Here is a 12,593-nt window from a genome sequence, read left to right as displayed (position 1 = left end):
CTAAAATAACTGCCTTTCAAAGTTGAGAAGATTTTGTTTTGTCAACACACAACATGCACGTGCATGCAAATACACACAAAAGTTAGACTGATAAAAGCTTTCACTTTAGCTCAAGAAAAAGAGGACACACTGTGTTTCAGAGAATCCCTTAGGACCAGTCCTTCATAGGCACTGATCCTGTATCCTTCTACTTTGCAAATTTCTTGTCTCAACATTTTTCTTAGCATGTGGCAGGACTTTAGCTCTCAACACAGGTATGAAATTTTCCTTACAAGCTGCTTGGAAGAGACTATCAGAAGCCTTTCAAAAGTGTAAGTGTGTTTTATCCAGCTGGAAGGAAATTTAGGTTTGGCTACTAGAGACTATACACACTAAGGTACTTCTGATGATTTTCTCTGCTATTAACCTAGTCTAGAATTGCACCGCACCAGAGTTCCCGTTATGTTCTTTTAAGTATAACATTAAGTTTGATTTTAAACAACATTTTAGAATAGCTTTTGAGCTTTAACAGATGCTTATTCCCCTAGCCTCTAGTGAGTGTTAGTAGCTGGTTTTAATTACATTACAGATTTGTAGCTAGAGCAAAGCATCTTAACTTCTTGACTGTACTCGTGGGTATTTCCTCAAACTGAAACGCTATCGGGAAGAGCAGACCAGGTGTGCTGTAGGCAATCTAAGCTCAGTGCCTCTTCGTTATCTTCCTCAGGAAAGCCACTGTAAATATTTTGGTTAGCCACAAAAAGCTGGTTTTTAGTAAGTCTCATAGATGACTCTTACCTTTATAACAGAGGCCCCTGCCCTGGAAAGAGGACTGTGCATTTGGGCTGCTGCAGCCATGTTAGCTATCGTATTGAGGTGGTTCATCTGGTTCATTGCCATTGCAACCGAAGCGGGAGGTAGGCTGACGGGAAGCAGAGGGTGGGGCATCATCATGAACGGCAGGTCTATCCCTAAAAGAGAGCATGGGCAGGTTATATGTGTCAGTCCCTCATTTTGTATCTTAACACTTAGTTTTTAGAGTCTATATTCTAGTGGAACATTGACTAGTTGAACTTAACATTATTATGTGTTAATAATTTTGAAGTTACATAAGGAATAATTGTCTCTCTATTCCAGAAAAGGTTGTATCGTTTGTAGTAGGGAAAGAAACATACAGCTGTAAAGTAACACAATATTAGCAAAATGAATATGCAACAGTGCGTAAGTTCAGTGATCTCTTTATTAAGATCAATAAAGAAAAAAAATCACAAAACATGCAGATATTTGCACTTTTTGCCAATACATCAGACAAATACTTATTAACAATTTTATCCAACAACATGCTCCTACCAAGTCTTTATACTATTATTAGTTCACATAGACAGCAATCAGAGACTAGATTTTTCTCTTAGGATTACTTCTTGAATACATGAAGCTGTAGGCTGGACTACAGGCTACTGAAACATCTGTGAACTGGAACACGTAACAAGAGGTTAAAGTTGTTGCCAGAGGTTTTAACACCAAAAAGTCATTTTAAATTGTCTTCTGCTATGGGTATAGAACAATTTAAGAAGGTACGAAATTCATTTGGACCAACTTGCAGATCTTGCCATTGCCGAAAAGGTGATGTTACTGCTAGCAAGAACTGGCTTCCCATGATTCATTACGATCTATTTCAACATGTGTATTACTTGGTGTATTTAGTAATGGCTACAATGGAAAGCAAGACCAAGACACCAATTCACTGAAAAAAATTGTTCCATGTTATTTTGCATTTAAAAATTATTTAGAGAGACCACTTGAAGACAGCTACCTTTGGGCATCCAGAATTTTTTCAGAAAAAGTAGAATTCATTCTGCCAAACAAAATAGCTTATCATTTTTCTAAAACAAATTTTAGATTAGAAATTCTCATTTAAAAATTCAGGTACAAGTAGTAAATAACATAACCATATAGCTAGTCATAACTGTATGCTAATCACATTAATTACTTCTAAAAGTTTTTAAACTTTTGGCTCTATCTTAACTATTTTTAGAGAGAAGGTCAGTCACCATTTTGGTGTATGACAGAATCCCCAATAAAGAATATCACTGACTGAGATAGCTTATGTTATTCCAAATGCAATTTGACTACAGCGATATAAAAACACCACTGCGCCCGCCACAAAAGGCAGAATTGTATATATTCTGAGCTCCCACACTATTTCTATTTAGCTTAAGTATTTCGTATTTCATGATCAACAACTGCGATGTCTTATGATTCACTATATCTTTTATATGATGATCCTCGCTAATATTAATTGTGATAGGTAATAAGCAAAGCCCACACACATCTCCCTTCACTTTAAACCACACCGACAGCCCCCGTCAGTGCTTACATCCATAAGCCTTTGTTCGCCGGCATATCTCCCTTAACAGCCCAATAATCTTTCCTCATACTCTATAGAGTTCCAAAACTCCCAGACACCATCTGGCCACAGCGAGTTGCATGTCTACTTAAAGTCCAATTGACATGCAAACTAAATGCAAACTACAAACAGAATTTAACAGCACATCACCAGTTTTAAGACACAATCCGTCAAACATTTCAGAGGACTATGAAGAAAATATATCCTACACTTGCAAATCATTGGACATAATGTCTGACATTCAATAAACCCTTTAATAGCCTATAGACATTTGCCTACTACAAAATCTACTGGAAAATACCTTTAAAGTTTTCTTTAACTGCAAAGTACACAATAACCCTGTATGTGAAACATATACAGGTATTGAATTATGCAAGACTATAAAACGAGAAGGATACACTACAGTGAATTTGAGTCGTGATCTGGTGGTTCTTAACTACTGACACTTAACCCAAAATGCTCAGGTCCACACCTTCCCAGGAACAAAGGAGACCCATGTTGTAGGAGTGATTTGTTCTGGTCTGGGGCCCTACACAGGTAGCGAGGAACTGTGTGCTCCTAAAATTGTGCAAGGAGTCAGAAATGGCATTCATCCATTAAAACTAACAACAAAAAATCAACTGTCAAAACTTTGAGGATGAAGAGCCTAAACAAACAACAACAATTGAGAAATGGTGATATTTTCATTCTTCATCCATCATCACCTGCTAGAATTAACTTTACTCCTCCACAATTTCTAAAACATTAATCCTGACCATCATCTGTGGAATAACTTTTCCTTCCCTTCCCTTCGTTCCCTCTTTGGGTGCAAAGGGGAACAGGAACTGCTGGCTTTCCACCTGCTCCCTTCCTAAGGGAAGGAAAAAAGGGAGCTTTAAGTTCCAAATCCAAACTCTGTCTGTGTCATTTTAGTCCAGTTGCATTGGACAGCTGGGTCCAGTGGATGACTTTGCCCACATCTGACAGGTACAAGGCAAAACAAGGCAGAGGGGTTGCTTCTGCTTGCTTTTAACTAGACATTTTTTATTTCTTCCTCGTTCTCATATTTTTATTTGGTGTTCAGCATTTTCACCTGGCAGAGAATTTTCTCATATAGGTAAAATTTTAAGCAGCTTTATAGTTATTCTTCCCGTCATTCCAGGCCATGGAAATGTCAGTTAAGGACTGACAGTCCCTGCCCCAGCAGTGGGTGACTATTCAGAGAGGGCGGCTGTATCCCAGTGGGTGGCTCGGACATGACGCACCAATGCAGCAGACAATGGGAGGCCTGACCCTCCTGCCACTCACGTGCCTCCCATCCATTTCCCCCACCTCCGGGAGGCTGGGAAGGAGAGCAAGCCCAGCCTCCAACAGGGCTCCCTGTACACGTTTTTCCCCGAGGAGCACAGTACGTACTGTTGGTGAGCAGGTGATTCTGCTGCAGAGGACTGAGTGGGTGCGCACTTCCAAGGCTCGACTGCCCTGACAGTGTGGGATGACCGATGCTGTGCTGTGATCCTGTTGTAATGGGAGACTGAAGCTTGTCTTTATCCCAGGAGGATTCACTCCCACCTGCAATACAGGGTACAAACAAACCATAGATGGCATATTCTTTACAAGACATTTGGCTTGGTTAGCAATGAGGTAATACTCTTTACCACAGCTGAGCACCCAGCACAAACGCAGCACCAGAAACCTATAGGTTTTGGTTTTTTTAAAATAGATTAATAAAAATTCATCAAACAAAAAATATTATTAGAAACTTTCAGCATCACCTACCTTTATAACACTCGTTTCTGGAAACAGGAAAAGCTAAATGTTTAAGGATAAAATCATCCAAGTAAACATCAGTAACAATTAAGTAAATAAGGCAGAAAGGGAACATCTGAGACACTGAACGATGGTCTCCTGCTATCGCAGGGAATCAGGCCACCCAGTCCCTGCCAGAGACTAATCGGTGTCCATCCTCGGGCTCATCAGGTCTCTCACCACTGTTAATCTTACTGGAGAGTCACTCCGCTAGTCACTCCCTCCAATGCTCACTAGCATTCTAGCTTAAATTCATCTCCGAACAGGTTACAACAATTTATCCTGCTGCTAGGTTATCTTTGAGTTTAAACAGCTTTCCCTCCAGTGCTGGGTTTGATCCTGGGGATGTCCTCAGCGAAACACTTCACTTTGCTAGGTTAAACAAGCCAGGCATTAGGCTGGGCTTGAAAACCATCAGTATTCAGGAATTTAAATTTAAAGAGTCCAGCTATCAATTACGTACAGTAATTACTGCCTACAACAAAACCACTGTATAGCAAACTAAGCACTCGTGTGTTTGGTGTAGAATATCTGTTTGGTCTTCTGAAGACAGGGTGTTCTGCAGTGATTTTACAGACTGCAGTTTTCTTCAGAATTACACTTAAACACTCAAATAACAACAAGTTCCTTTTAAACAGCAGTTAAGTAGACCGTGTTAGTGAATCCTGAAATATATCTGGTCTGCAAAATAAACCACCTTAAAAAACTCAGATTGAACATTTCTAGAGTAAAAAGATATTTTAACTACACTTCGTTTTCAGGTATACCCCACATTTTCAACTAGATTATAGATTGATATCAAAATATGTAACTACAGTATTGATTTGGTTTTGAATTTATGAACAAGAATTTCAATTAGAATAACTGAATAGATTACTGTGATGCAGCAGATAGAGGCAGCAAGCAAAAAACATTTTAATTGAATATGAAAGTAACAGAAAAATTCCATTCTTTATGACAACATTAGCTAATAAACATGATTAATAGGGCTAAATGAAAAAGTTTGAAAGATCAATGATTGAGAAAAAAGGAAATCACTCCATCATTTAGCACTGTGTCCAAGTATGAATTACCTTCCTATAAAAGATTTGTAATTTGTAAAATGATGAGTAATACATTGACAAAGAAAGATACACTAAATTATGTCATGTGATATAATATAACATGGCACAGTGCAGTAATTGGAGGAACTACTACGGTTAAGGCTGTGTCAGCATCTTTGTTATTTAATATACTGTGTATCAGCTCTTTCAAATAACGTTTGACATACTTAGTATAGAAGTTGTTCGTTCTGACCATTGTGAAACAGAGGTGGTATTATTTGGTAAAGTACTTCTTAAGTTAAACGTGTAATTTAAAAAAGATTTTCTGAGGAAATGCTTAGCATTTGACTTTACCAAATGAGTTTTACTTTTCCCCATAAGCTTTTTCAATAACTTTAACACTTACACTTTGTTCTTCCTCCGAAAACACATGCCATGTACCTTAGCATGCAGTTTTGCTTAGAGATAGATTTTGTACGTGTAACTTCACGGATCAGGGCAGCAGCCATGAAAACTGTGCACAAGACACTTTGTCAGAGATTTTTGGATTAAAAGAAAAAACAGCACTCTTCACCTTGAAGTTTCCCTCACCCCGTTTGCTTCTCTCCGATACTTCCCGCCCCAGGCACAGGTTGTCTAAACTCAGCCCATTTCCTTATTTCTGGAAGTTTCCCTCATCTTTCCAAAGCCTTGTGCATCTACCCACCATGCTTCTGTGGCCCTGCAGCTGTGGTAGCAGGGCACCCTACCAGCCCTCTGTGCCCACCTTTACAACTGTTGCACATTCCATAGGAAAGTACAGTTATTCCTGTTTTACAGATGGAGAATTGCACGGCGCAGAGAAGTGACTTGCTTAAGGAAATACAGGAAACCTGCAATGGAACAGGAAACTGAATTTAAATTATGTCGTACAGTCCAAATCACGGAACCGGTTTGGACTCCAGATAAGGAGTCTAAAATTAAAATTAAAAGTCTAAAATTAAACAATGGTCCACACTACTGTATACTGAGAGATGGACTTCAAGTAATTTCTTTTACGTATATACGAAACAAAAGGGGGAAAAATATATGAAAAAAGAAAGCAAACATGCAACACTATGGGAAATGAGACAACAGAAAACAGCAACGGAACTTAGTTTACCTCTTGTATATGAAGGGACATGTAGTTTTTTATTCCTTTTAAATAAGAAAGATTAGCTTATACTAAAATATTAGCAACTTGATTCATAAGTGTCATAGGAATATTATTAGAGCACTCAGAAGTCTGTTGATTTGTCAAAATGCCAATACATCATTTATACACTTTACAAAAAGCTTTACATTTAACACTATTACCCACTACCCATATGACCTTCTCTCCAGCAGATAAAACCGAAGGACAAAAAGGTAATTTTTCCTTATCTTGTTTGCATTCTAGTCAATCTTGTCCAAGAACAGATTGTCCTCAGCATTAAAAAAGGGCAAGAGAGACAAGAAGCTCCATCTTCCAGAGCTCCTGACGCTTGTCGGAAGCAAGCAGAGAGTGCGGTTTCCTTAGCGTAGCCACACCGAAGCGGGGAGGAAAAGGCAGAGGAATTAGCTGGCCAGCCACCCCGAAAGACTGCAGACCGCTAAAAAGTCTGACCTGCTCCAACCGCCCAGTTCAGGCCGCGCAGCAAACGTGTGGGGTACGCTTCTGCTTTCGGAGTTGCAGCTACATGCACGTTGTGGATGAAAACAAAAAGGCCTGATTGTCTGCGTTGTGCATAGTCGCCCCCACAGAAACGTAGCGCGTGTTTCAAAGGGCACAAAGACAGACGCTACATGCATTTGGTAAGAGAAAGAGTTATTTACAATGTACTTCATTATTAAAGTCTGGTATTTGCCAGTCTTAACAGGTTATCTGGGAGAACTTATTTATCAGTGCATGAATTACACTCATGTTCAAACTAAGCAAAAGCAAACCTAACGTAACAAACCCCAGTCCATTCACTTCTAAATTAAAATGCAGCGAGAGGTAAGTGTTCCCTTAATGGCATTTTACAGCCCAGCGGCCAAATTCCGCATGTCTCTGCTCCCAAGTCCCTGTGAACAGGGAATTCAGATGAGTTCAGATGCACAGAGTTAAATCACAGGTAACACAAAGAGGGGAAATCAGCCTAAGCGAGACACGCACATGCTGTCCATGACATACACTGCACTCACAGATCCACTGCAAGGTTATTTACAATCACGTACATGTCTGTAAGCAAAGTGCCTCTGTTTAAGTTTTATTTTGTTTAGTTGAAGGAAATGCAAGTGATAAGCTTAGCTTCAATTTTCTGAAAATGCTGCTTCTCACCCATCTTCGATTTTAGTAATTTTGTAAGATAACGCTTAAAGCTACACGTTCTCAAGTCATAAACCTCTCTGCACATTTGTGTTCTTCAAAACAAAATCCAAAAAAATTTTTTTTGGTGAAGATATACTTGTGGAGATTAAATTAGTGTCTTGTTTTAGGTATTGAAAGATCTCCAGAAAGTAATCAAAGTTCAATTTGGTGACAGTTTCTTTTCATTTGGTTTCAAATTCATTTTATCAGCCTTAAAACTGTCTGGTCGAGCTAAATGAAATCCACTCTGTCAGAGGTACCTTTGAATTGAACAACCACCCTGTTTCAATCTATGTCTGTCATTTTATTTTTTGTTGTGATACATTTCTGAAAAATTGAACTCAAATTGTTAAAAGCAATACCATCTTCACTGTCCAATTTTATTCTAAAATTATTTTTAAACACATTTTTCACCATGTTGGGTATATTAAGCGTAACATCAGCTGCAAAGAAAAAAGTATTCAGTGCGCTGCTATTTCACCACTGATAATTTCAAAGTATTTATCACCTCTAACTTCTTTTAAAAGTGTTCACCACGCACAAGGCCTTCAGAATTTTTTGACTTATCTAGAACCCCAGTCCTCCTAGAACAAGATGGGCCTACTTGCCAGCATTCCTAGCCCCGGTATTATCAGGTGTCCCAGACTATTTGCTTTTACCAATATCCTAATCTCACCTTGAGACTGGGAAAAACAGTCACTTCTTTGGCCTACGCAGAATATCCTCTGCTGAAAACACTTCAGCCCACAACTTTTTGTCAGCTCTGTTCATGGTATCAACATCTGTGTGACCCAGGAAGAGAATATTTGGTAGCAAACAATTTTTGTCACGTTTGATAAACTGAGACTCTCACTACAGCCAGGATAGGAAGAGACCGCCCAGGTCATGTTCCAGGTGAACTGTCACTTTCCTGTCAGAAAAACATGGAACTGTTCTGGGGCACATTGTGACCCATTTAACCTCAAATTCTGTCCTTCATATTGGCAGCAGATTATTCTATTTATGGAGACCACGCAAGTGTGGACACTTTCTATGGTCCCTTATCACTCCCAAATAAACTTTCTTACTTTAAAATGGGAATGAAAATTTTAATCAGCCCCCAAAGCATGACACCCACCTGAAAATCTAAATAGAAGATTTGCAATCATTTAAATCTTTAGTGCATTAATTTGTTTAGCTGTGTGTATTCCACTATATCAACTCCTGGATTGTACCCTACAAGAAAGCCATGAAAGTGTATAGGGTAAGATATTAAAACTCAAGAAATCCAGTGATGGCTTTACTGGGCTACTTCCAAAAACTTATCAAGTGGTTCAGCAGATGTAATTACTGCTTAGCCCTGCCAAAGCTTTGAAATGTGCCCATTAATTCAGCAATTCCCAATCTGTCCATCAGTCAGTCATACTTAAAAAATATGTCTGTCACAACTTAGGTGAAGTAATCTGTTGATAATTATACAATAAGAAGGCATCTGAATCTGAATGTAATTTCTAAACTTTTTGAAAAGCTTTAATGACAGCAAAATCAAAGTTTATTTCACAATAACAGGATACTGAAGATAATTGGGAACGTGTCAGAATGTTTGATGCCAATTTAATTAAGAACAACTAATTCCAGGAAGATACCTTTTCAGAAGCTAAAAGCTTCTGAATATTATTAATATTCCCAAATAATATTTATTTGGGAACCTAACCATCTCCCCCAAAATTCCTTCCCTTTAAAACGAACAGAGAAAAAGAAATCAGGTGGTAAATACAACGTGTTTTGAAGTTGCCAAATTATGATGGATGATTACAACGCTAAAGCATGATACCAGAAAAGCCTCCTTATCGTCAGTTACCTTGGAAAGTGAGACCGTCCTACAATGGGCCTTCCCAGTCAAAACTAAATCTCACCATTGAAATCAAGTGTGCGGTGTCACCAACTCTGAACAGTATAAAACCTGTTCTCTCCCCCTCTCTAGCAGCAGATTGGCTCGGTTATCCCTTCAAATGACATGCACAAAAATGCTGATGGCTACTAAAATACGCAGAGTAATTTCTCCTACTTTCTAAGGCCAGTGTAGAATGACTGGCTTCAGCAACCAAATCCTTTCAACAAAATGGTCTTCTGTGAAAATTTTCTTAAAACACGGATGGCCTTTTCCTCAAGTAACTAATATTAAAAAATGAGAAAAATGTTGCAAAACAAATAAAGAGATGCAGGAAAAGGAAAGACAATGCATTATGATTTAAGGGACTGTTTTGATAAAAACACCAAGTGCTCAAAGTGGTGTTATCTTAATTTAAGCTCAAAATACCAAACATAGCTCAATGGGTCAGCTGATCCAACTTGTACCACACCAAAGCACCACACTGAAGTTAGATTTAGCAAGATGAGACATCATATTAAAGTTAGATACAAACTATTATAATAATTTTCATAAAAATACACTAACATTCAAAAGCACTTCTGAAAATAAGCCACCTGTACCCATCCTCCTCTTTCCTGATTTAGTCATGCATAAATATTAATTAAAAAAAAAAAAGTTGCTTCTTGGCTCAGAAGGAATGTGACACACTGGAGAAAAGCTCTGATATTTGATAAATGAAGTCTTTGCTTCTTTGTTACCTGATAGTTAACCATGTGATAATGAAGGGGCTGAGTCGGGGGAAGCTTGTAATCTTCATATCAACAGTTAGGTATTGATGGGCTTCCTAAGTGGAAATTAGTCCCAATATTTCAGGAGGGAGGGGCAATATAACTAAAGGAATAATAGCCCCCCGAATGATGGCACACAAACGGCTACAGTCCATCTAGCCTAATGCCTTGTCTCCAGCAAGGGCCAAATGCAATTCTTACCACAGAGTTTAAATACAGGGAAAATCTATAGCGAGAATTTCCCAGAATAGTCTCCAACAATTTATGTATTCGGAACTTCCTGAAACCGAGATATTTTCCTTGAATTTAATAACCTTTAATAGATTTTTCTTCCATTAAATTAAACGGATGTCAATTTTTTGCACCTACAATATCCTGTAGCAGAGTTACACAGCTTGCCTTTGCACTGCACGAAAAGCTACCTCGTGTTATTTGCGGGTGTGCTGGGGGGTTAACTTGGCATTTGCTGCCTTCCTCTGATGTCTTCTAGTTCTTGTAGTGGATGAAATAATAAGTAATAAATCAGTAATAATAAATAAATAAGTAATAAATAATAAAACTATTCAGTTTCTTCTGTACAACCTGTAGTATTAGTCTTGGAATTAGTGCTAAAACGTAAACTTTCTTTTGGATCTATGTCAACATCCGAAGCACATGCAACCCCTTTCCTGAGAGATAATAAATAACCTCTATTCTCTGTCACTCAAGGTAGCTTTGTAGGAAGCTCAGCAAGTCCGAGCTAGGGGGCAGACAATATAACTTTGCATTCTTATTGGAGAGTTGGGTTAGCGAGACCCCTACCCCGACAGCTTACAGAACGTGCTTCGGACAAAAGAGGGCTTGCATAAGCCTACACAGATCATTATTTCAACAGACATCATGTTGGTGAACTCAAGAGAGGACAACCTTTAAATGTTCAATGCTATTTTGAAAAGTAACCACAGGATTATGGTTCATTTTTGCATAGATGATCTGCTCCCTTCTGCACTCCAAGCGGTTATTGCTAACATTTTTAGTTATAAGTGTGTGAGTTCCTTGCTACTTATTTTTCTATATGAAAATAACAATACTGTACTAGAACATGAGATGTCTTCTGGTTTAGGACAATCAACAAAAAAAAACCAATCTACTTTCTACTGCAGGACCAAAGTCTGTCCTCAGAAACACATGCATTTCACACAGAAAAATAAGGTCAAAATTTTGGTCTGTCGTGGTTTTATGGCTGTTGATGATGCACAAGCCAGAAATAAAACAGCTTAACTTTCAGATCTTGAAATCTGAATACAGTTTGTAGGGCTGGCTGCCAGAAAGGATAAAACATATATCCTTCTAAACTCAGCAACTGCAGCCAGCAAGCAAGGAACTAGGATTCATACTCCAGTGATGATAATCACTGACATTTTCACTGACCACAAAGCAAGTGCTTTTTCCTTTTTTTTTTTTTTATAGTTGCTTGATATTTTCCCATATTTAATAACTTACTGAAACAACCACTGAGATACACGTACTGTCTATTTTTACTGTGACTGTAACTAGCCAGATAGTTTAGTTTGATTTTGGGAGTCTTTGAGAACATCTTGACATCCACAGCAGATAGGTAACACTAACGGTACACCAAATCAGATCATTCAAGTTTCAACAAATTATCATTTACTATTTCTTTGAAATAATTACTATGAACAGTTCAAGTTACAGATTGTAATCTTCTGATTTAATTTGTAGTGACATAAATGAATTATGTATTTAAAATCTTTTCAAAAACCTCCTAATACTAAAAGAACTCTGTAATATAAAGTATGGCTTGAAAGAATTAAATACAGTCTGTGGCACTTCATACATACACATTTAGACAGTCTTCCAAACCCCTGCCAACTTGACGCATCTACACAGAACTCAATGACACTGGAGATTTTACTAGAGAATGAGAGGCTGCAAAAGGGATGCCGAACACCCTTTCATATTGAAGCTGAATGATATTGAAGCAGAAGCTCTCCAACGAGATTTACTGTCATAAGCTCTCGTTTCCATGAAGGATCAGTATGTGCCGACACTTGCACTTACACAGCTCCAACAAGTTGTGTCAGTACGGGCAACGTTGGCAAAGTAAATACTAATTCTGAAGACACACCATTTTTTTTTTTTATATCTGGCATTTGATTCCTTGCTCTAAGTTATTACTGACTTCCAAAAAATGTAGAACACTGCCAAAACCAGGAGAGCCTGTGAGTAAACCTAATTCACATAAAAGGTCAGCAGTGAAATCTACCGTGTTTCATTTAATGTCAATCTAAAAATACCATGCAAAAAAAATCTTGAACTATATTAGCAGCCAACTTGGTACTTCCTTTAAAAATCACTTTCATTTTTGCTCATAATAATAGCTGAA

The 12,593-nt window shown here is 38.1% G+C and overlaps 1 protein-coding gene across 2 annotated transcripts in view; it reads right to left on the bottom strand.

The window, feature by feature from the left end:
- DACH2 (dachshund family transcription factor 2) overlaps nucleotides 1-12,593 on the bottom strand; it is a 311,180-nt gene that overhangs the window by 68,191 nt on the left and 230,396 nt on the right. For both annotated transcript variants that reach the window (XM_064462886.1, XM_064462884.1), the window contains exons 4-5: nucleotides 3,782-3,937; nucleotides 778-950 (exon numbers count right to left, since the gene is read on the bottom strand). In XM_064462886.1, the coding sequence (XP_064318956.1) occupies nucleotides 778-950; nucleotides 3,782-3,937 (329 nt within the window). The remainder of the gene's footprint in view (nucleotides 1-777; nucleotides 951-3,781; nucleotides 3,938-12,593) is intronic.

The sequence above is a fragment of the Phalacrocorax carbo genome, chromosome 11 (assembly GCF_963921805.1).
Source record: "Phalacrocorax carbo chromosome 11, bPhaCar2.1, whole genome shotgun sequence".
Taxonomy (NCBI): Eukaryota; Metazoa; Chordata; class Aves; order Suliformes; family Phalacrocoracidae; genus Phalacrocorax; species Phalacrocorax carbo.
The sequence above is the reverse complement of the archived record's forward strand: the minus strand, read 5'-3'. Positions and strand labels throughout refer to the sequence as shown.